This window comes from Maniola hyperantus, chromosome 28 (genome assembly GCF_902806685.2).
Source record: "Maniola hyperantus chromosome 28, iAphHyp1.2, whole genome shotgun sequence".
Taxonomy (NCBI): Eukaryota; Metazoa; Arthropoda; class Insecta; order Lepidoptera; family Nymphalidae; genus Maniola; species Maniola hyperantus.
The window spans coordinates 5,074,423-5,099,232 of NC_048563.1; the positions used below are offsets into that span (position 1 = coordinate 5,074,423).

The following is a 24,810-nucleotide window of genomic DNA, read 5'->3' on the forward strand; positions in this document are numbered from 1 at the left end:
TTTTCTTTTATTTCAAACTTTAACGTTTTAAACCTTTGAAACGACCACCACATCGAATAACTAAATTAAGCGAGGCAAGCATCTAGTGGTGCCATCTGTTATGTGCATCCAAAACTAACTATTTTTAAAAATGCAATTTCATTTTTATAGGGCAGTATTTTGTTACATTATACTGTATACATACGTCATACATGGGACTGTAGTGCGGAACCCTCGTTGCGCGAGCCTGACGACTCGCGCTTGGCCGGTTTTTTATTTGTGTGATGGTTGACCCTAAATTCACGGTTTTCAGATTGTTCTCCTTTTGTCTGCTACCCTGTAGGTTTCTTTGCAGACAGACAGACAGACAGACAGACAGACAGACAGACAGACAGACAGACATAGAAAGTGTTTCTATAAGGGTTCCGTACCTCGAAAGGAAAAACTAAAAATGAACGCATGTTTTGACATCGATATGATGTTAGACGCAGCGCCTTGTCGCGATTGTGCAGCAACTCTACATATAATTTCTCGCAGGCATTTTTTCACGTGCATTCTTGCCGCTTTAAAATAATTATGTATCTCTATATTATATTTAAAATAGTTAAATTATTAGAGGGTATGTAATGACCCGCTTTTTTTTTAAGTATAGCCTTATAATTAGCCTTATTATATTATTATAATATTCTGTTCAAGATTCGTGGGTGGGTGGTGATCTTATTAATTATTATAATAGGACATACTTAATTAACGCCTTAAGTTATTATAGTCGCAAAATTTTCATTTCAATCGTGGAGTGGAATTTTCCAAGAATGTGCTCTTTCAATTTTGTCTGTTTTCTCCATTTGTACAAGTTATTTATTATACATAATATATTATAATATACCCAGTAAGTACCGTAGCAATAAATTTTCTTTTTTCTTTTATTCCAGCCAGGCTGATCATAATATTATCTGAGCTGTGTCCACAGCGCGGCGGAGAACAGCACAGCGGAGATCACTGGCCACCGCCAGTAAGTAAATACCTATAAGCACCTATATACTATAGATAAATAGTAAACGTTAACTGGTATCGTTTAATAATATTAACTAGGTACACGCACAAATAGGCATAAAACGTTCATAACTTCAGGTAGAACCATTATAATTATGCTTTTCTCATATTATGTAAGCTTACTGAACAAATTATTTATTGTTTATTTTGGTGTAAGACGCTCTCTACGTACAATGTACATGCGTAAAAGGGGAATATCCACTAATCTATCCTGGTGGTGCCCTTGCGTAAATTCCTTTAAGTTTCAGCTTTGCAACCGTACTCCCCCTACAGGAGTCCAAAAATACTAGATTGATGAAAAAACACCTTTCGCTGATGTTCCTATTAATTAATCACTACCTGTGTTCCGAGTTCTGGAAACCAACGAAATAGATTATAGAACAGAGATCACATATTTTCGAATCGTTGAATACAACCAGTTAGTTACGCACGCTTTGGACTTCCTCCTTCTGGTCGATGCTCGACCGAGCAGTGATTCGATATAACACAAAAATATCGTTGTTTGACTAGACACGATAACCTATCTACCTAGCTACTGTTTAGTTATTGCATATTTTGTGCATTTAATTTGATTTCTTTAGGATTTCTATATCCTTCTTATTAAACATATTAACATGTGAATGTGTTCAATGGCAAATTATTTTTTTCTATGCCGGCCGTTACAATAATATTATTACCTATGTAAACCGGCGATCGAGGTGGTGGTATTTGTCCTGTACCTGTGGTGTTTGTCATTGCATTAATTGCACGTGCAGCATATTTTTTTGTATGGCCCACCCTTTCACAATTGTAACATACATCTTCTTCTCGACTTCAAGACTTCTTGTTTGCTTTCGAAACTTGAAACCCTATCGAATCGTTGATCGTTATCGAACATAGAGAAACCCTTAACCATATTTTGGCAAACTTTACCACTATCGAGGTGGAGTAGCCAGTGGTGTTTGTCATTGCATTAATTATTGCAATTTTTTTTTTATTTTTTTATTTTTCTTCAGTTTCTTTTCGAAACTTGAACACATATCGAATCGTTGGCCGCTATCGACTAAAGAAAATCGAGGAAAATGGAAAATCGCCGGATCCCCACAGAGGATGCGGACAGCGGTGAGAGAAAAGTGATTGTGTTCAGTTTGTTGTAGTGAATTGTCTACGTTCACTCGCTCGCTAACTGACACACACTCACTGTATCTTTCATATCCCGCCGCATTGTTTGTGGGTGGTGCTGCCACGCATCTTAATACTATGTAAAATGTATATTTTGTAGTGTTAAGTGTGAAAGCGTGTGTGGCAAGAAGAGAAGTACATAAAGTAAAATAAAAATTAAATGTTATAGAGAAATGTGTGTGTAATAATATTCGTCGTCCACACACCCATATACTGTGTCGACCGACTGAACCGCGTCTGAGACTGAAACTCCTGTGTTTTAGTTGCGTTGTTTTGGGCTCTGAGCGAATCCAAAACGACGCGCTTTTACGACGGGGGCGACAGAGTCTCTCGAGCGCACGCACTCTCCGTAGTAACTGGTATATAGAAAAAAAGTATATATTTAGTTTAGTATCGGTCAAAAGGAGAATTTCCAGAGCGTGCAAAACACTGACCACAGTGTGCACAAACAGTTATCCATCCCCTGTCCACCTCTCTACTTATGGACATGTTTTACACAAGCACAATATTATTGTGTATGTAAAACGCGCGGGGAGCTCTGTACGTCTGGGCTCTCATACACCGAGCGACGATAGCAATGTCTTTTCCGCTTCTGTTGTTCCAACAGACGAAACGGATTTGTAGCACTAAACGTGCGCGTGTGTAAGTAATTGTCTCGTTTATGAACGTTCCAAATATGTGGACCCCAGTGTCCTCTTAATGTATGAATGAATGAATGAATGAAAGGCCACCGCCGATCATCATCCAATACATCATTTGATTCTCGGGCACCGCGTCGCTTCAGTAACTGGAGCGCACGCGAGTAGCTTCGACCCGCCACCGCCGTCGCCGACACGCGCCACCCGGCGCGCGTCGGTCGGTCGGTCGGTCGGTAAACGGAGCTCTACTCATTAGCAGCGGAGCTCCCTGGTTGATCCTGCCAGTAGTTATATGCTTGTCTCAAAGATTAAGCCATGCATGTCTCAGTGCAAGCCGTATTAAGGCGATACCGCGAATGGCTCAATATATCAGTTTTGGTTCCTTAGATCTTACTCAGTTACTTGGATAACTGTGGTAATTCTAGAGCTAATACATGCAATCAGAACTCTGACCAGTGATGGGACGAGTGCTTTTATTAGATCAAAACCAATCGACGGAGGGCCTCGCGTCCGAAGTCGTTACTTTTGATGAATCTGGATAACTTTTGCCGATCGCACGGTCCAGTACCGGCGACGCATCTTTCAAATGTCTGCCTTATCAACTTTCGATGGTAGTTTCTGCGACTACCATGGTTGTCACGGGTAACGGGGAATCAGGGTTCGATTCCGGAGAGGGAGCCTGAGAAACGGCTACCACATCCAAGGAAGGCAGCAGGCGCGCAAATTACCCACTCCCGGCACGGGGAGGTAGTGACGAAAAATAACGATACGGGACTCTTACGAGGCCTCGTAATCGGAATGAGTACACTTTAAATATTTTAACGAGGAACAATTGGAGGGCAAGTCTGGTGCCAGCAGCCGCGGTAATTCCAGCTCCAATAGCGTATACTAAAATTGTTGCGGTTAAAAAGCTCGTAGTTGCATTTGTGCGCCGCGCTGTCGGTGCACCGCATCCGCGGTGATACTGACACGTTTGCGGAGCATATCGTCGGTGAGCCGGCGGTAACACGCCGGTTCAATATCAAAATCCTATCGCGGTGCTCTTTATTGAGTGTCGAGGTGGGCCGACAATTTTACTTTGAACAAATTAGAGTGCTCAAAGCGGGCTCAAAATGCCGCTTGAATATTTCGTGCATGGAATAATAGAATATGATCTCGGTTCTATTTTGTTGGTTTTCAGAACTCCGAGGTAATGATTAATAGGGATAACTGGGGGCATTCGTATTGCGACGTTAGAGGTGAAATTCTTGGATCGTCGCAAGACGAACATCAGCGAAAGCATTTGCCAAAGGTGTTTTCATCAATCAAGAACGAAAGTTAGAGGTTCGAAGGCGATTAGATACCGCCCTAGTTCTAACCGTAAATATGTCATCTAGCGATCCGCCGACGTTACTACAATGGCTCGGCGGGCAGCTTCCGGGAAACCAAAGATTTTGGACTCCGGGGGGAGTATGGTTGCAAAGCTGAAACTTAAAGGAATTGACGGAAGGGCACCACCAGGAGTGGAGCCTGCGGCTTAATTTGACTCAACACGGGAAATCTCACCAGGCCCGGACACCGGAAGGATTGACAGATTAACAGCTCTTTCTTGATTCGGTGGGTGGTGGTGCATGGCCGTTCTTAGTTGGTGGAGCGATTTGTCTGGTTAATTCCGGTAACGAACGAGACTCTAGCCTGCTAAATAGGCGTCGTCATTTAGGTGTGCACGATTTCGGTCGAGCAACTCACTGGCGGCGTATTAAAATTCTTCTTAGAGGGACCGGCGTCTTCGAGGCGCACGAGATTGAGCAATAACAGGTCTGTGATGCCCTTAGATGTCCTGGGCCGCACGCGCGCTACACTGAAGGAATCAGCATGTTCTCCCTGGCCTAGAGGCCCGGGCAACCCGTTGAAACTCCTTCGTGCTGGGGATTGGGGTTTGCAATTATCCCCCATAAACGAGGAATTCCTAGTAAGCGCGAGTCATAAGCTCGCGTTGATTACGTCCCTGCCCTTTGTACACACCGCCCGTCGCTACTACCGATTGAATGATTTAGTGAGGTCTTCGGACCGACACGCGGTGGCTTCACGGCCGTCGGCGTTGCTGGGAAGTTGACCAAACTTGATCATTTAGAGGAAGTAAAAGTCGTAACAAGGTTTCCGTAGGGGAACCTGCGGAAGGATCATTAACGTACACTTACACTTGCACATTGTTATTGTGTGTGTGTATATGTTGTTAAAGACACTCCAAACACCCATCAAAATTATTACACGTAACTTTTCCTCACGTAATCGTACGCGTCACTCGTGCGGCAGCACGCACGGGCGGGGGCTCCACAGCACCCACAAACTAACTAGATTGGATGCGAGGGGACTAGCACGCCGTATCCGCTCACAAGTATACGTTACACGTTAATCAATACTTATAATAAGTAGGCGGACTCGACGTCCGGACTCGCGCGACGGCGTCGTGCGCGCGCGCTAACCCCGCGTGCTAACGGCGCCGTCGAGCTGACGGATATCGCGTCTGCCTCCCACTTTTATCGTTGGCCTCAGATCAGGGAGGATCACCCGCCGAATTTAAGCATATTAGTAAGCGGAGGAAAAGAAACTAACCAGGATTTCCTTAGTAGCGGCGAGCGAACAGGAAACAGCCCAGCACTGAATCGCGCGGTTGTAACGATCGCGGGAGATGTGGTGTTCGGGAGGTTCCGCTTTCTCGTCGTCGCCGCTCCTGTCCAAGTTCGTCTTGAACGGGGCCGTTTTCCCGTAGAGGGTGCCAGGCCCGTAGCGACGGAGCGAGGCGGCGAGAGGGACACTCCTCAGAGTCGGGTTGCTTGAGAGTGCAGCCCTAAGTGGGTGGTAAACTCCATCTAAGGCTAAATATTACCGCGAGACCGATAGCGAACAAGTACCGTGAGGGAAAGTTGAAAAGAACTCGGGTCAACGCCCCGCATACGACGAGGCATTGACTCCGAGTGGACTACTAACGCAACGTTCGTCGACCTCTAGTGTCAGTCAGATGTTTTATTTGCAATATATCGTAAACTTTTACAAAATTATAAATGACTTTTTAATATTATTTTTTTCGCGTTTTTAGGGTTCCGTACCTCAAAAGGAAAAACGGAACCCTTATAGGATCACTTTGTTGTCTGTCTGTCTGTCTGTCTGTCTGTCTGTCTGTCTGTCAAGAAACCTACAGGATATTTCCCGTTGGCCTAGAATCATGAAATTTGGCAGGTAGGTAGGTATTATAGCTGGCTTTAGGGGAAAAATCTGAAAACCGTGAATTTAGGGTTAGATCACACAAAAAAAAAATTGTGGTCATGAACTAATAATTAGTATTTTCAACTTTCGAAGTGAGTGACTATATCAAGTGGGTATATAGACTATATGAAAGGTCTTCACTTGTAAATTCTAAAACAGATTTTTATTTATTTTTATGCATCATAGTTTTTGAATTATCGTGCAAAATGTCGAAAAAATACGACTGTAGTACGGAACCCTCATTGCGCGAGCCAGACTCGCACTTGGCCGGTTTTTTTATGTGGTATCATATCAGTAATCATCAGTACTATATCACCTGTCTTTGTTTTTGCCAGCGTTCTGGTTACATCCTGTATAATAAATACCTCTAATAGACATTATTCTATTCAATTTTTTTTTTTTAAAGAATATTAGCCATTTTAAATGACTAATATTCCCCTTTCCTCTCCAACTAAGCGTCAGGCTTGTGCTAGGAGTAGGTACGATAATAGTGCAACGGGCGGGGTTTGAACCGTCGACCTTTCGGTTTTCAGTCCACTCCTATACCGGTTGAGCTATTGAGGCTCTGAATTCTATTCTATTCTATTCTATTGACAGGCGCTCTGCATACTGCGGGACCACATGACTACACATACCGGCGAGAAAAAGTACAAGTGTGACATATGTGACAAGGCCTTCTCATATAGACTCACCTACAAGTCGCATATAGCGACACACGGCGACAAGCCGCCTCGCTACACGTGCGACGTGTGCGGCGTAGTGATCACGCATATGTGCAACGTACGGCGACACATGCAGGTGAGTGGTCATCCCCTCTTGTGAACATAATAATAATCTTTATTTGATAAAAATTTACAAGGTATATATAAGTAAAGTTAGTTCCAAGCGATTTAGCGTTCCGGTACGATGCCGTGTAGAAACCAAAGGGGCATGGGTTTATTTTAAAAAAAACTGCCATACCCCTTCCAGGTTAGCCCGCTTCGATCTTAGACTGCATCCTCACTTACCACCAGGTGAGATTGCAGTCAAGGGCTAACTTGTATCTGAATAACTTGTATCGGCATTCCGAACCAGTGGTAAATTAAAACTACCCGACGATTAGAAAGCGCTTGTAAAAAGTCTACTTGAATAAAAACATATTCTATTCTAATAAAAAAAAACTTATTTCCCTTGTATGTTACAGACACATCAAGCCGCGAGACCGATGCATGCGTGCAACATATGCGAGAAAGCCTTCACTAGCGCCAGCGGGCTGGAGCAGCACTTGTCGCACGTGCACTTCAACGTGCCGTGGCCCAAGCGCAACAGACGCGACAGACACAAGCCCAAGACACGGCCGGCACCCACTGACGATACTAGCGACTCGCGAGACTCGGATGAAGGAAGTGAATGAATTAAATTAAATATATGTACATATTAAACTTCAAATTATTTTTTATATTAAAATAAATTAAACTTTAAAATGGTCGTTTTATTTTACTCATTCATAAATTAGATATATCTATCTATAAGTTATAACTATTGCTACTAATATTATTAATGCTAAAGTGTGGTTGTTTGTCCTTCAATCATGTCGGAACGGATCGACGTTGATTTTTTGCATAGATAGAATCAAAGACCTGGAGAGTGACATAGGATACTTCTTATCCCGGAAAATCAAAGTTCCCACGGGATTTTTAAAAAAGGAAGCAACCGGCAAAGCCGTGCCGCCAAGTGATTTAGCGTTCCGGTACGATGCCGTGTAGGAAGGGTGACGGGTTTAATAAAAACTGCCTTATCCCTTCCAGGTTAGCCCGCTATCATCTTAGACTTGATTGCAGTCAAGGGCTAACTTGTATCTGAATAAAAAAAAACCTGATTTTTTGCATAGATAGAATCAAAGACCTGGAGAGTGACATAGGATACTTCTTATCCCGGAAAATCGAAGTTCCCACGGGATTTTTAAAAACGTATGCAACCGGCAAAGCCGTGCCGCCAAGTGATTTAGCGTTCCGGTACGATGCCGTGTAGGAAGGGTGACGGGTTTAATAAAAACTGCCTTATCCCTTCCAGGTTAGCCCGCTATCATCTTAGACTTGATTGCAGTCAAGGGCTAACTTGTATCTGAATAAAAAAAAACCTGATTTTTTGCATAGATAGAATCAAAGACCTGGAGAGTGACATAGGATACTTCTTATCCCGGAAAATCAAAGTTCCCACGGGATTTTTAAAAACGTATGCAACCGGCAAAGCCGTGCCGCCAAGTGATTTAGCGTTCCGGTACGATGCCGTGTAGGAAGGGTGACGGGTTTAATAAAAACTGCCTTATCCCTTCCAGGTTAGCCCGCTATCATCTTAGACTTGATTGCAGTCAAGGGCTAACTTGTATCTGAATAAAAAAAAACCTGATTTTTTGCATAGATAGAATCAAAGACCTGGAGAGTGACATAGGATACTTCTTATCCCGGAAAATCAAAGTTCCCACGGGATTTTTAAAAACGTATGCAACCGGCAAAGCCGTGCCGCCAAGTGATTTAGCGTTCCGGTACGATGCCGTGTAGGAAGGGTGACGGGTTTAATAAAAACTGCCTTATCCCTTCCAGGTTAGCCCGCTATCATCTTAGACTTGATTGCAGTCAAGGGCTAACTTGTATCTGAATAAAAAAAAACCTGATTTTTTGCATAGATAGAATCAAAGACCTGGAGAGTGACATAGGATACTTCTTATCCCGGAAAATCAAAGTTCCCACGGGATTTTTAAAAACGTATGCAACCGGCAAAGCCGTGCCGCCAAGTGATTTAGCGTTCCGGTACGATGCCGTGTAGGAAGGGTGACGGGTTTAATAAAAACTGCCTTATCCCTTCCAGGTTAGCCCGCTATCATCTTAGACTTGATTGCAGTCAAGGGCTAACTTGTATCTGAATAAAAAAAAACCTATGCGAGAAAGCCTTTACAAGCGTTCTTTGTCTGGAGCAGCACTTATCGCACGTCCCGTGGCCCAAGCGCAACCGACGCGACAGACAAGCCCAAGACGGCCGGCACGTAGTGTCGACACTAGTGACTCGCGAGACTCGGATGAAGGAAGTGAATGAATTAAATTTATCTACATATTAAACTTTAAATTAATTTTTATATTAAAATGAATAAGCTTAAAACTGGTCGTTTTATTTTACTCATTCATCAATTAGAATATTATACTGAGTTATTAAATCAAGTCATTATTATTATAAAATGTTGTAGATGGTAGATTTTTTTTATTAGTCCACAAAACTGACTACACTGATCTTATAGCACAAGTAAAGAAATAAATCCGAAAACCGTGACTTTGTGGTTACATCACAGAAAATAAGACATTTTGATTACAATGGCTCTCTTAACGATACAATTAAAAGAGCTCTTGCCACCATAAATATTCCTGCGCTCATTGAGCCGGCAGGGATTAGTCGGGATGATGGCAAGAGACCTGATGGATTGACGCTGGTTCCCTGGGAACGGGGACGGGCGCTAATGTGGGACGCAACTTGCGTTGACACATTGGCCCCGTGTCATATCAGGAAGACAGCATCAAGACCGGGAGCCGCAGCAGAAACAGCTGAAAACGGCAAGCGGCGCAAGTATGCCTCTCTTATAGAGAGTTACATTTTTGTGCCGTTTGCCGTGGAGACCCTGGGGCCATGGAGTCTTAGTGCTAAAAAATTTTTACGAGACATTTCACCGCGATTAATAGCCTCAACTGGTGACAGAAGGGCTGGCTCATTTTTTGCGCAGCGGATCAGCCTGGCTGTCCAGCGCGGAAATGCAGCCAGTATTCTTGGCACCATTCCACGCGGTCATGATTTATATAGTAATTAGATAAGGCTAGCTTTAAGTTTTATTGTATTAAAAAAAAATATATTTTGATTACAGCACCATCTATATGTGATTTGATAAATTAAATTATCAAATCATGTATCAATGATTTGATAATTTAATTTATCAAATCACATATAGATAGCGCTGTTGTCATTATCTTGCAGTGTTGCAAATAAAAATATTTAAAGTATCTTGTACCCTTCGAGAGAGTCCGATTCGCACTTGGCCGGTTTCTTACTGTGACGACAGATTATCCTGAGCTAGCGACTTACGTGGTCCAACGATAAATTTATGGTTGCGGCATAGTGGTGGAACGCGCCCTTAGGGTTACCTACCCCGTTTTCATCTTAGAAAGGTCGTAGAAATAAAACTGCAATTATTATAACTTTTAAGCTATTTTTATTTAAATTATTTTACAATTGGTTAATTTATTAATTTATGGAAGTTTTTAAACAGCCACAACTGGTCGTTTTATTTAAGAAAAATTCACGGCCACAAGTCAAGTACACCCACAGTACACCATTAAAAATAGATCCTTAGTAGTTGGTTATAAGTCCCGCAAATTGTTAATGTGCGTGGCCGCCATTTTAGTGACGTCAGCACTAGACTTCAGTTTCGAGCTGATGGTATATTTTTACTTCAATATAGTCAAATGACATCATTTCGATGGTAATGAGACATGGTTCCCGCGCGATATCAATTTGCGGAACTGTAAACAAATATATTATTAAAGCGAATAAAAACTTGTGGTTGGATATTTTTTACTATTGAACGACCGTTTGTGGTCGTCTAGACACTTAATTTATTTTTCCTGTACCAATCACTTAAAAGTAAAACATATAAAATAAATAGACGTTTACAAAGGACAACTTATATCTACTGGCAATAAGTTGATATTAAATAAAATATGATGTATGAAGTAGTGTAAATAACTACTAAATATAATTTTATTCATTATTTTATTTATATTGCATGCCTAAAAATGCCAGATTGTAAAAACTACCCATAATAAAATAATAATAAAATCTGGTATATACATAGTTTATGCAATAAATATATGTACAATAAATTATTTCTGAGATAAAAATTAGATAGACACAAGAAGCATTTAGACCATGTCGTCAACGATGACGATGACGTCATCGTGATCGGATTTCACGGTGGAAAAAATCTGTTTAAAGATTTTTACTTGGTAGGAGGGCATGTTACCGAAGTAAAACTGTTTTCTGGTGGGGGGCTTCGGCCGCAGCTAGTTACTACCGGCACAGCCGTACCGTCAAACGATTTAGCGTTCCGGTACGATGCTGTGTAGAAACCAAATTAATAAAAACTGCCATACCCCTTCCAGGCTACCTGGCTTACTATCCATCCAGGAGATGGGTTAACGGGTCTAATCTAGAGAGTCGCTGGTCACACTGTATCGTCTCGCCTTGACCCGGGAGCGCTTCCCGCGGACCCTCTTGGGCCAGGGCACGTTGAGGTGCACGTGGGCCACGTGCAAGTCCCGGCCGGGGATGCTGGTGTACGATTTCCCGCAGAAATCGCATTTGTAATACGGTCTCACCGCTTGATGGGACTGAAAAAAAAATTGGTTTAAAATTATTTTGTTTTGTGGAGTGCATGAACTGTACTAATTAGTAGCTACTCTAAATTAAAAACCGGCCAAGTGCGAGTCGGACTCGCACACGAAGGGTTCCGTACTATCGTACAAGATATTTTTTAACATTTTTATGTGCAACACTGCAAGACAATGACAACCGCGCCATCTATATGTGATTTTATACATTAAAATTAATTTATCAAATCACATATAGATGGCGCTGTAATTAAAATGAATTTCAATTTTATTTTGTGAGGTAACCACAAATTCACGGTTTTCGGATTTATTCCTATACTTGTGCTATAAGACCTACCTATCTACCATTCTTGGTGAACGGAAAGTACGGTTTTCTTGACAGACACGACGGCCAGACAGACAGACAGACAACAAAGTGATCCTATAAGGGTTTCTTTTTAGCTGATATTAGTATTTGACTGATAAGTGCAAACTCTGGACATCAATTCTGTTGACCACTGAGATGAGCTAAAATTACGGGAATCGTACAGACAGCTCCTCCAGTCCAAAAACTCTACAAAAACGACCACTCACCACCATGTGTCGCTGCAGGTTGGCCGCGTTCGAGAACGGCTTGTGACACACGTCACACGCGAGGTTGTCGCTGTGCCTGTGAATGTGGTTCGTCAAAGTGCTCTTCTGCATGAAGCTCTTATCGCATATATCACACTTGTAAAGTTTGATGCCGGTGTGCTTCTGCATGTGGTCCCGGAGGTACACAGGCGCCTGTGGACAAGCAGTTTGATTTTGTTGTGGGCTCTTCTCAGACCTGGGCGCGTTCGGAACACTCGTAGCTTTAGTTTTAAGTTTGCGTAATAATTATCACCACTATATCTTACAAATCCAACATCTGACCATCAAAAAGAGTAATTTATTACCTATTTTTATTAAATCATTTGACTTTGACTTTGATTTTAACACGCAACATCGAGTGTTTATCACGCGACATCAAGTTTTCGCGTGCGACGTCACGTGTCTACTCTGATCGGCCGCGTACTGTAGGTTTTGTTGTTTGATTTTTCAACTCCCGCCGTCGCGTGATGACTCCATTGTAAAAGTGACGCATTTATAATGCGTAAAAAATGACTTTCACGCGCCATTTCATGTCAAAAGTACGATTTTAGTCCTTTTTTAAAGGTGAACCGTACTTTTGACAGCTGGCCCATAGAGTTAAAATGGCGCGTGAGAAGTAAATTTGTACGGAATATACTTGTAAAAATGTTCTCACCGTGAAAGTCTTCCCGCACTTTTCACACATCACGTTGCTCTCCAGCGTCACTTTCTCTTTCGGGAACTGGGTCCGGACCTTGTCCGGGTGCTCCGCTTTAAAGTGCATACTGTATTGACGGAGGCTCTCTAATTTGGCACCACACTGAAAACAATTTGTAAATAATAAAAATCAGTCAAGTACGTGCGCCATCTATAATTGATTTATCAAATCACATATAGACTTAGCTATAAGATATCTACAAAATTTCATGATTCTAGGTCAACGGAAAGTCTATAGGTTTTTTGAAAGACAGACAGACAACAAAGTGATCAATGAAAGCGTGCAAATAAATCTGGTTTGGGAGCCCCCTTAAATATTTATTTTATTCTGTTTTTTAGTATTTTTTGTTATAGCGGCAACAGAAATACATCATCTGTGAAAATTTCGACTGTCTATCATGGTTCACGAGATACAGCCTGGTGACAGACGGGCAGACAGACAGACGGACATCAGAGTCTTAGTAAGAGCAGTGGCGTGCACAGGGTTTGAAGCCAGGGTAGGCACTAGTTAAGTAGGAGCCTGTTTACTGGCAGGTCATTATGAAAAATATGCATTGAGCTATTCAACTGGGGTAAGCAGTGCATTTATGCCTCTATGACCTGCACGCCACTGAGTAAGAGGGTCCTGTTTTACCCTTTTGAGTAATATGACTGACCTCTTCGCACTCGATGGATATTTTTTTGTTCATTTTCTTCTGATTGGGACAGTTGGGTCTGAGTTGGCCGACCGGCGCGTGTTTGGGCGACGCCTGCATGTGCTGTAAGTAGGCTTCCCCCGACGCGAAGCGAATGTTGCACAGCTCGCACAACGGACCAGCTAAGTTCTGAAATAGTTATTACATAATCATAATCATAATCATTTATTTATTTTGCTCAGATATGGTAGGTACATGTAAATTATTTACATGGGGTCTTAAAAGTTAGGTAATCAGTTACATATCCTGCCAAGCATGGCGTGCAAAATTATTTCTAAATTATCTTCATAAATTATCTTATTTCATTACATTTTATCTTCATCATGATCAACCCATCGCCGGCTCATTACAGAGCACGGGTCTCCTCTCATAGTGAGAAGGGTTTGGTCATAGTCTACCACGCTGGCCATGTGCAGATTGGTAGACTTCGCACACCTTTGAGAACATTATGGAGAACTCTAATTATTACAATCTCACAAAAGCTAGTAAAATAAAAAGCTGTGATAGGTTAGGACGTCCGCCTTCTAATCGGAGGTCGGGGGTTAATTGGAAATCTGTATGAGCTTCCGGAAAATTAATAAGCTGGCGTGTTCCATTGAAATAATTATTTGTTTTTACATTACATCCTACCTAGTTACATCTGGTTGATCAAAATTAAAAATAGTTATCTTAAATATGTAAATGTAATAAGCTGTTATAGCCTAGTGGTTAGGACGTCCGCCTTCTAATCGGAGGTCCGGGGTTCGATCCCGTCCACGCACCTCTAACTTTTCGGAGTTATGTGCGTTTTAAATAATTAAATATCACTTGCTTTAACGGTGAAGGAAAACATCGTGAGGAAACCTACATGCGTGAGAGTTCTCCATAATGTTCTCAAAGGTGTGTGAAGTCTACCACTGCACTTGGCCAGCGTGGTAGACTATGGCCAAAACCCTTCTCAATCTGAGAGGAGACCCGTGCTCTGTGATGGATTGATCATGATGATGATGACTGCTACTGCTGTCGCGTTGCTGTCGCTACTGCAACGTTTTACGAAACCACCCCGCCGTACTCAGTAGTGTGCCGGCGCGGCGGCGATGGGTTAAGGTGACGATATTACTAACCTGCGTATCAACGAAGCTGTGTTTCTTGCGCATATGCAGATGCAGCCCTCTCTCGCCGATGAAGGAGAAGCCGCACTGCGTGCACACGAAGTCTGAAGGGTGCTTTATACGAATATGAGACATCAGGGAGGTGCATTTACTGAAACAATATGTAACTGTAATCAGCCGCCGCAAGCTGAAAGCGTTCGAGATGTGGGTGTACAGGCGAATGTTGCGAATCTCATGGAGAGATCGTGTACGCAATACCACCGTGCTGCAAAGAATGGGGAAGTCAGTGAGTTACTCAAATGTGTGCAAAGGAGAAAGCTCGAATTTCCTACACACAAGCTTTACTCAACCAGTCAGGTATTAACTGTGAGACAGTTATATATTTTGCAAACGATTCTGAAAGTACATAAATCCACAAAATTTGAACCTTTAATTGTACGAAGGAGAAGGAAACTTAATGTCATTAATATAGCTGCAGCAAAAACGTCTTTTTCTCGCAATCAGTACACCAGAAAATCTGCACATCTCTACAATAAAATCAACAAAATTCTCAATTTCCACACTAGTAAACAGTTTGATATTAAAAAAAACATTGTCCAAGTGGTTACAAGAAAAAACGTACGACGAAACAGAATTACTTGTAGGAATATAAATAGGTAGGTTAAATTTGAAATTTGTTATTTGTTATTAAAAATATACACCTGTACACACTCACACACACTCACTCACACTCACATACAATACACACTGATACACATATGTACACACACACACTCATACACACACACACACTCATACACACACACACACACACACACACATATTTTTAAGTTTCATATTCATATCATATCACTAAATTTAGTTTTGTATAAGTGTTTATTCGTTAATGATGGAGGAGAGAGAGCGGGGACCCTGAGATACAGGTTTTGCAAACTTACTTCAGGGTCCCTGGCACAATTTTAAAAAGACCTTTTAAAACAAATAAATCATTTCATTTCAATCATTTCATTTCAAATCATTTCATTTCATTTCATTTCGAATATCTGGGCCATGTTATGCGCAACCCAAAATACGATCTACTGCAGATTATAATACAGGGCAAGATAAAAGGCAGACGTAGAGCTGGCCGTAGACGAATATCCTGGCTCAAGAACCTTCGCCAGTGGTTTAACATGAGTACAAGATCACTGTTTAGGGCAGCAGTAAACAAGATCCAGTTAGCCTTAATGATTGCCAACCTCCGGTAGGAGATAGCACTTGAAGAAGAAGAATCAGCCGCCGAGTTTCTTGCTGGTTCTTCTCGGTAGGAAGGGCATTCCGAACCAGTGGTAAATTAAACTAGTTGACGATTCAAAAGCACTTGTAAAAGTTTACTTGAATTAAAATATATTCTATCATATTCTAATCGCGATTAGAACCTCGTCGGTTTGGAGGCTTCGGCCGTGACTAGTTACCACCCTACCGGCAAAAGCCGTGCCGTCAAGCGATTTAGCGTTCCGGTACGATGCCGTGTAGAAACCAAAGGGGTATGGGTTTACTAAAAACTGCCATACCCATTTCAGGTTAGCCCGCTTTCATCTCAGACAGCATCGTCACTTACTACCAGGTGAGATTGCAGTCAAGGGCAAACTTGTATCAGAATAAAAAAAATGAACCTATGGAGGGATCACAACCCTCAGCAATGAGGATACTCACGTGAACTTCTCTTCGCAATGTGTACACTTGTATATCTTCCCATCGTGCCATCGCTCGTGATGTACCACCGCAGTTCTATGGTTGGAGACAAACTGACATTTGGTACATTTATATATAACGCGATGGTTGTACATATGCTTTTTGAGCGTGAATTTACTTTTGAATCGAAGCCGACACACGTCGCACTCGAATAGGCCGAATTTCTGCAAGAGATTCAAATTATTAGACTTTCGTATTCAATCTATAGCCTCAATAGCTCAACCGGTATAGGAGTGGACTGAAATCCGAAAGGTCGACGGTTCAAACCCCGCCCGTTGAACTATTGTCGTACCTACTCCTAGCACAAGCCTGACGCTTAGTTGGAGAGGAAAGGGGAATATTAGTCATTTAACATGGCTAATATTCTTTAAAAAAAAAATCTTATACATATAAATTTATTTATTTACTACTAGCGACCCGCCCCGGCTTCGCATGGGTGCAATGTAGATACTAATGTGGTGTCATTGCCTCGGAAACTCTCAAATGAGAGGATTTTTTCCCACCTAATTCACATTATTTCAATTTCTCTAGGGATCTCTAATTTTTTGAGAATTAAACTATAGCTATAAAACTTCCTCTTGAATCACTCTATCTATTGGTGAAAACCGCATTAAAATCCGTTGCGTAGTTTAAAAGATCTACGCGTTCATACATACAGACAGCGGGAAGCGACTTTATTTTATATTATGTAAAGATTACTCACATCCGTATGTCGTTCCATATGTGCGTTGTAGGCCTCTAAATGGTAGTACCCTTTATAGCAAATATTACATTTGTGCGACGAATGCTTGTAGTTGTCCGACTCTTGCCTTTTGAGAATCTCAGCGATTTGCTGTTCTTGGGTTAACTCTATTTCTTCAATCAGTTTTAAATCTAATTTCGTTTTTGGGATTCTTTTGGTTCCGGGAGGAAGTTTTCTCTTTCTTATACGCTTTTTAACTATATTAATTGAGCCGTCTTTTAATTTACTTTCACTAGTAGGTACCTTTCGAATTGGTTTCTTTTTTAGAATTCGAGGTTCTGATTTGATTGGCTTCTTCCTACCTTTGACAGCATTTGTTTTAGTTTTACTATTTGTTATTTGCTTCTTATTGATTAGTTTCTCTTTCTTAATTGTTTGATCTGTAGTCTTTCCCATATCATAGTTTAAATAATCGGTATCATCACACACATCCATATCAATGTCATGGTCTTTAGATTCAGTATCATTTTGCAAATCTTTTGTAGTACTCTGATTTTTTTTATTATCGGTATCGTCTTTTGAAATAACGATCACGCCATCGTAAGTGTCATTATTAAATATTTCAACTTCACATTTTACATTCAAAATCGGTTCGACATCTTCTGAAACGATTCTTTCTTTTTTGACATCTTTCTTTTGTGCGTTATAATGTATTTTTATATCTGTCAGGTGTAGGTCGCAGTGGTCTGGTTTATATATTTTCATGCCTATGTTGGATGATAATTTATTTTCTTTTCGATCTATAGTCCTTATGTTTTGTATTGTTAACTGAAAAATTAATAATTTTAACTAGTCCAACTTGTGACTTGTTAGAAAAAAACTGGCCAAGTGCGAGTCGGACACGCACACGAAGGGTTCCGTACTTTTGTACAAGATATTTTAACATTTTTATGTGCACCACTGCAAGATAATGACAACAGCGCCATCTAGATGGCGCTGTAATTTTTTTTGTGATATAACCACAAATTCACGGTTTTCGGATTTATACCTTTACTTGTGCTATTTAAGACCTATCTACCTGCAAAATTTCATGATTCTAGATCAACAGGAAGTACTCTATAGGTATTTTGACAGACACGGCATACAGAAGGACACACACGCAGACAGATAACAAAGTGATCCTATAAGGGTTCCTTATTTCCTCTTGAGGTACAGAACCTTAAAAATTAATTAATAACTCAGTAATAATATTAAGTTCTCTTACTGTTTCATGCTTCATAACCAATTCCTGCAGCAAACGATACGCCCTCAGACTCCTGTCTCGGAAGTTGCTGCAGCTGCGCAGTCGGTGTGCACATTCTGTGCAGAACTGCGGCACGAAGTGCACCTCGCCTTGCAGCTGCAACTGATAAAATATATTCATCATTATTTATACAACAATGGCGCCGATTCTGATGCCTATCTATATATATAAAAGGAAAAGGTGACAGACTGATCTATCAACGCACAGCTCCAACTATTGGACGGATCGGGCTGAAATTTGGCATGTAGATAGCTGTTATGACATAGGCATCCGCTAAAAAAGGATTTTTGAAAATTCAACCCCTAAGGGGGTGAAGGGGGGGGGGGGGAATTTTTCTTTTTAATTTTGCTAAATAAGGACAGAACATGAATTTTACATAGGCTCGCAACTGGCAGCTAAAGTCACAAGGTTTGACAGCTCTAAATTAAATTTAAAACTGGGGTCGATTCTCTTGTACACAAACTCTAAACTAAACTAATTTAACAGGTCTAAATCTAGTGCTATCCTTTTCCGGAAGCAACATTATGACAGGGATAATAGATTTAGACGTGTCATTTTAGTTTAGTTTAGAGATTGTGTACAAGAGAATCGCCCCCACTGTCACACTGTATCTGCCCTTCCTAAGACCTACCTTTATACGAAATTTCATGATTCTAGGTCAACAGGAAGTATAGGTTATACTTCCCGGGCCTATAGGTTTTCTTGACACAGATGAACGGACAGACAGACAGACAACAAAGTGATCCTATAAAGGTTCCGTTTTTCCTTTTGAGGTACAGAACCCTAAAAAATAAACAAGTAGTTATAACTTACTGAAATACCGGTCAGTTTTTGAAATTCCACATCCAAGTTATATTTGTGGACTGGATACAGTTTACAGTCTTCAGTAGTGTCTAGACATATCATGCAGAACTGAAAAGAAAAAATTGAATTTTAGAAAAGAACTAGCTTATGCTCGCGACTTACGTCCGCGTGGACTACACAATATTCAAAACCCTATTTCACCCCCTTAAGGGTTGAATTTTCAAAAATCCTTTCTTAGCGGATGCCTACCTCATAATAGCTATCTGCATGCAAAATTTCAGCCCGAACTGTCCAGCAGTTTGAGCTGTGCGTTGATAGATCAGTCAGTCAGTCAGTCAGTCACCTTTTCCTTTTATATATTTACATAAAAATATTTTTTATCCAATTAAACTTCTACAAGTATTTTTGAATCTTCAATTGCCAATGCCAAAAAATTCTACCAATGGTTCGGAATGCCATTCGTACCGAGAAGAAGCAGCAATAAACTCGGCGGTTGCTCTTTTCAAAGATTTCGTATACAATATTATGCAGTGCAGTTAAAATGTAAAGATGGAAATAAAAAGCTTAATTATTACTGCATATTAAAGTGCATAAAAATATCTGCCATTCTTTTTTTTATGTACCCAGTGACACTCGCACCATCAAAATGAATATATTTTGAATTTATCAGAATCGTTTGAGCAGTTGAATAGTTACGAGCTGACATACATACATACAAATCAAACACAACCCTCCTTTTGGCCTTCACATCTAAGCAAAATATCTTACCTGTGCTGGTAAAGGTATGGCACTGCTTACTAAATCACTGTCTATATCAAAATCCATATTGTTATCATAGATAGCTGCATCCATCTGCTAATAGGGGCTCTATTGTACTTAGTGTACTATAGGTCTATGCCAATCAAGACGGCTTGGAAACCTGTAATATAATTTAAAAAAATATATCATTCATAAGAAAATATATTTATATATCATTTTTTAGGGTTCCGTACCTCAAAAGGAATCAAAAGGAAAAACGGAACCCTTATAGGATCACTTTGTTGTCTATCTGTCTGTCTGTTTGTCAAGAAACCTATAGGGTACTTCCTGTTGACCTAGAATTATGAAATTTGGCAGGTAGGAAGGTCTTATAGCACATGTAAAGGAATAAATCCGAAAACCGTGCATTTGTCATTATATCACACAAAAAAAAAATTAAAATATGTTAATGAACAAATAACTAGTATTTTTAATTTTCAAAGTAAAATAACAATACCTGTATATTCTAAAACAAAATTTTTATGTATAATAGTTTTGATTGTGCAAAATGCAAATAAAAACCTGAGTATGGAACCCTCGGGCCGCGAGTCTGACTCGCACTGGGCCAGTTCTTTTTATTTTTTATTTATAGACTAGCTGCAATCAGACCTGCATGCAGCCTATGATAGAGCGCGCTTGCCTAGAAGATGCCTTTTCACCCTTGACTTGAAGGTACCCATATTATAATTATTGTATTATAATGTAGTATATATCAGGGTTTGTGTACTTAGTTGGTTGTAGAACAGATTTTACAAAATAGTTAATAGCAGTTCACTTCACCTAATATTTGAGTATTTACCTAAATATTATTTATTTATAAAAAGTAACGTTTATGTCCTCATTTCTAATTCACTTCTGAGTTCTAGTTTTTGTGACCTATCGACCTATTTTATTGTTGTAGGATCCCTGATCACCAACTTCACAACTAAGATAACATTTATATAAAGTGCAATGGCTATACTGAAATTTTACACATATTTCTTAGACTAAACTAATTTCATTTTTTAATACACACAAATCGTAAACAAAATAATAGGTATTTTTAAAAAATAATTTGAAAGAAAATTATTCATCCAAGGAAAAATCACATCTCATTTTATGATCACAGACTACAGTGTATATTGTTTATGATTTTACCAAAGACTAAGAGTAAAATCATAGAAAACTAAACAAGTACCACCGACAAGTAATATACCTATACTCGTATGCTGAGCATGGGTGAGCTTACTATGCTCCACAGAGTACTTTTAACATATGGAAATAGAGTACTAGGTATCTCGCGAGCTAATAGTGGCAACAGCTTAGTAGCGCCATCTGTATCTGACGAACGGAACTAATATTCATAATATGTACATACCTACCTACATATGTAGACTGCTTTATAGGTTCATACCTATACATATAATACATACATATAGGACTGCTATGGAAGGTAGGATTGTGTTCAGATTAATTATTTATTAATATTTGACTCCCTTACAATTTAACATATCATGTAAATTTAAAAAAAATCTATAATAATTAATCTGAACACATATTTTTAAATAATAGAAATTTTTGGATTCTAATCTTCATTTTTACCAAAATTAATCCTAATCACTCTTCCTTATCCTAAAACAGTTTATAAAGTTGCCTGAGGACTGGGGTCTGGTGCCGAGTAGTTTAGTTTCAAGATATCAATATTATGAATCCAGGTCATAAAAAGATCCAAATCTTTTGCACGATTTGGAAATTCATGCAGGACATTTTCTAAGCCTGAAAAGTAAAAATATGAGTATCTTAGTATGGTCACAAGTTCATAACATGTTCACTAAATCTGACTCAATTAATCTAATCACATCTAATCTGAGGTCGGGGGTTCAATCTAGGGCATGCACCTCTAACTTTTCGGAGTTGTGTGTTTTAACTAATTAAATATCACTTGCTTTAACGGTGAAGGAAAACATCGTGAGGAAACCTGCATGCCTGAAAGTTCTCCATAATGTTATCAAAGGGTGTGAAGTCTACCAATCCGCACATGGCCAGTGTGGTAGACTATGGCTAAACCCCTTCTCACTCTAAGAAGTGACCCGTGCTCTTGTAGAGGCATGCGGCCTCTTCTAAGACTGGCAGCTGTAAAGAAGACATTTCACATCGCAGCTGCCACTTAGAACGGAAATTTGAATACGGAGCGATTCGAAAATCCTGCGGCCCTGGGCGAAATCCAGGGGCCACATTCGCTCCTCAGATACCAAGACCGACACATCACTATCGAGCACCGAGCTCCAGCTTTCTTGATTTCGTCTGGTCGGAGACAACCAGTTTGTGTTTTAAATTAATTGTGTTTATCCTGAATTATATCTTGTAAATATGTGAGCAGCCGTTTCATTCATACTCCGTGCTACCACATATTCTCCACCACCGAGACAACCAGTTTGTGTTTTAAATTAATTGTGTTTATCCTGAATTATATCTTGTAAATATGTGAGCAGCCGTTTCATTCATACTCCGTGCTACCACATATTCTGGTGACCCCTAGAAGTCCAAGAAGCACGCAAGCGCGTTGGGATTACTGCCATAATAATTGGTACGCTACAACTGATTGCATCTGAACCCGACGCGCAGGTTCAGTACATACATGCCTCGCGAGGACATATCCGAGGCGCCCTGAGGAGAATCCAGGTTCTATAAAGACATTATTACTTTTTCTTCTGTGCTAAAAAACATTTTTGAACAATTATTTATCTTGTGACATTTATTTTTCTTTTTGTGTGGTGAAAAGCATTTTAAGTGACATTTTTTTTTAAATGTTAAATTCCGGAATTAGAACTCTTTTACACGCATAACTAATAGAGACTTTAAGTGAGTTTTAACTATCAAAATTTAAAAACAGAATATTTACAAACATTTTAAATTTAATTTTATAAGAATTTTGTGTACTAGTTTTTATTTTTGTGAATAGTTTTCTTTTTCGTGTATAGCTAAAAAAATGGATAAAAAAATCAAAGAATTAGAGGAGGAGAATGCGGCTCTTGTAAAAAAAATGAAAGAGTTAGCAGGAACTGCCCTACCTCTAATGGAGGAAAATGAATCGCTCCGTACCAAATTGGCTACCGTGACGGAAGCCCCTACGGAGCATTCCAAAATTTGTAAGGTTGCGGCGAAACTTCCTCCCTTCTGGGCAGATCGCCCCGTAGTGTGGTTCGCCCAGGTCGAGGCGCAATTTGAGATTTCAGGTATCACAGTAGACCAAACAAAATTTAATTATGTTATTGCTCAACTCGACTCACGGGTCATTGGTGAGGTCGAGGACATCATCACTCATCCCCCGCCGGCGGACCGTTTCGCGTTTTTAAAAAAGGAGCTCATCCGTCGGTTGTCCACGTCAGAGGAGCAGAGGGTCCGGCAGCTAATCAATGACGAAGTGCTAGGGGATCGTAGGCCGTCCCAGTTTCTCCGCCATTTGCGGTCACTGGCCGGTCACGTACTGACCGACCAAAATATTTTGCGACAACTTTGGATGCGCCGCTTGCCACAACATTTGCAAGCCATATTAGCCGCGCAGTCCGAAATTTCATTGGATAAGGTCGCCGAATTAGCGGACAAAATTTTAGAGGTCTCCCCTGGCATCATGGCACCTTCTACCGCTGCTAGTTCATCTGATCCCAGTTTGTCTTCACTTCTCAAACGCATTGAGGAGTTAACACAACAGGTTGCTGCGCTAAGTAGAAATAGGGATCATCGTGGACGTACTAGGAGTAGATCTAGAGGTCGTTTTAAATCAACTTCTCCGCACAGATCGCAGAGCAATGGTGGCGAAGCGATGTGCTGGTACCATCGAAAGTATTCTTCACGTGCCGTGAAATGCATCAAACCCTGCTCTTACACAGAGCAGGAAAACGCCAGAGACAGTCAGTAGGGGCGATGCCTGACTGTCCGGTTGACAGTCGCCGGTTATTTGTCACTGAAGTTAAGTCTAAATTGCGTTTCTTAATAGACACTGGCTCTGATCTATCGTGCTACCCGGTGACCTGGATTGATCAACCTCTTAAGCCTACCGAGTATACCATGCGCGCCGCAAATGGCAGCGATATTAAAACATATGGTACAATTCTTTTATTGTTAGATTTAGGTCTTCGCCGTGAGTTCAAGTGGAACTTTATAATATGCGATGTTAGCACCGCTATTATAGGGGCCGATTTCTTATCGTATTTTAATTTATTGCCAAATTGTAGAAGCGGTCGGCTGATCGACAACACGACCGGTCTTTCTCATATGGCATCCATAGCTACGGATGGCCAGGTTAGCGTAAGGACCATAAAGGGTAAGCATGAAATATTGTCTAAGTTTCCTGCTATTTTAAGGCCTCCAGGTCCTGTGCGTGAGATTAAACATACCACGGTGCACTACATCCGGACGACGGATGGTCCGCCGGTATCATGTCGTCCGCGCCGCCTGGGCCCACATAAATTAGCCATCGCGAAGAAAGAGTTCGCAAATATGATAGCATGCGGCTCTGCCAGACCTTCCGATAGTCCCTGGTCTTCAGCTTTGCACCTGGCTCCAAAAGGAGATGCCGATTGGCGTCCCTGCGGTGATTACCGTGCTTTAAACGCGCGCACGATACCGGACAGGTATCCCGTGCGTCACATAGGCGATCTTAACCATAATTTACGTGGATCAACAGTCTTTAGCACAATTGATCTGGTGAAAGCTTACCAGCAGATTCCCGTTGCAAAGGATGACATTTGTAAAACAGCTATTATAACACCTTTCGGTCTGTTTGAGTTTCCTTACATGACCTTTGGACTCCGTAACGCTGGCCAAACATTTCAGCGATTCATTGACGAAGTTGTTCGAGGTCTGGATTTCTGTTTTGCATACGTGGATGATATTCTTGTTTTTTCTAAGGATCAACAGCAACACGCAGA

General features: G+C 40.7%; 3 protein-coding genes and 1 non-coding gene across 5 annotated transcripts in view; 3 read left to right on the forward strand and 1 right to left on the reverse strand.

Annotated features, from left to right (window-relative positions):
- Positions 1–7,532, forward strand: part of LOC138404433 (zinc finger protein 491-like) — a 45,810-nt gene extending 38,278 nt beyond the window's left edge. The window contains exons 2-3 of the mRNA XM_069508314.1: positions 6,675–6,875; positions 7,261–7,532. Of these exons, the coding sequence (XP_069364415.1) occupies positions 6,699–6,875; positions 7,261–7,470 (387 nt within the window). The 5' untranslated portion in view covers positions 6,675–6,698 and the 3' untranslated portion in view covers positions 7,471–7,532. The remainder of the gene's footprint in view (positions 1–6,674; positions 6,876–7,260) is intronic.
- Positions 3,097–4,999, forward strand: LOC117995232 (small subunit ribosomal RNA). The gene has a single exon (XR_004675472.1). It is a non-coding gene; the product is annotated as a small subunit ribosomal RNA (ribosomal RNA).
- A 2,764-nt stretch (positions 7,533–10,296) lies between the features above and the next one.
- On the reverse strand, positions 10,297–20,995 carry LOC117995004 (zinc finger protein 879-like). Of its 2 annotated transcripts, none has more exons than XM_034982982.2 (11): positions 20,700–20,995; positions 19,871–20,021; positions 19,112–19,210; positions 18,260–18,400; positions 17,017–17,823; positions 16,275–16,477; positions 14,592–14,730; positions 13,450–13,617; positions 12,753–12,896; positions 12,059–12,250; positions 10,297–11,485 (listed from the first exon to the last, which is right to left on the reverse strand). In XM_034982982.2, the coding sequence occupies exons 2-11, from the start codon at positions 19,952–19,954 to the stop codon at positions 11,300–11,302; spliced, it is 2,163 nt and encodes a 720-aa protein (XP_034838873.1). In that variant the 5' UTR covers positions 19,955–20,021; positions 20,700–20,995; the 3' UTR covers positions 10,297–11,299. The 2 variants fall into 2 exon arrangements, with proteins under 2 accessions (XP_034838873.1, XP_069364310.1); XM_069508209.1 differs by lacking the exon at positions 20,700–20,995 and adding an exon at positions 20,358–20,374.
- Positions 20,996–22,868: 1,873 nt separating this feature from the next.
- LOC117995194 (uncharacterized) lies at positions 22,869–23,742 on the forward strand. The gene is made up of 2 exons (XM_069508125.1): positions 22,869–23,628; positions 23,678–23,742. The coding sequence occupies exons 1-2, from the start codon at positions 22,869–22,871 to the stop codon at positions 23,740–23,742; spliced, it is 825 nt and encodes a 274-aa protein (XP_069364226.1).
- Positions 23,743–24,810: the final 1,068 nt, after the last annotated feature.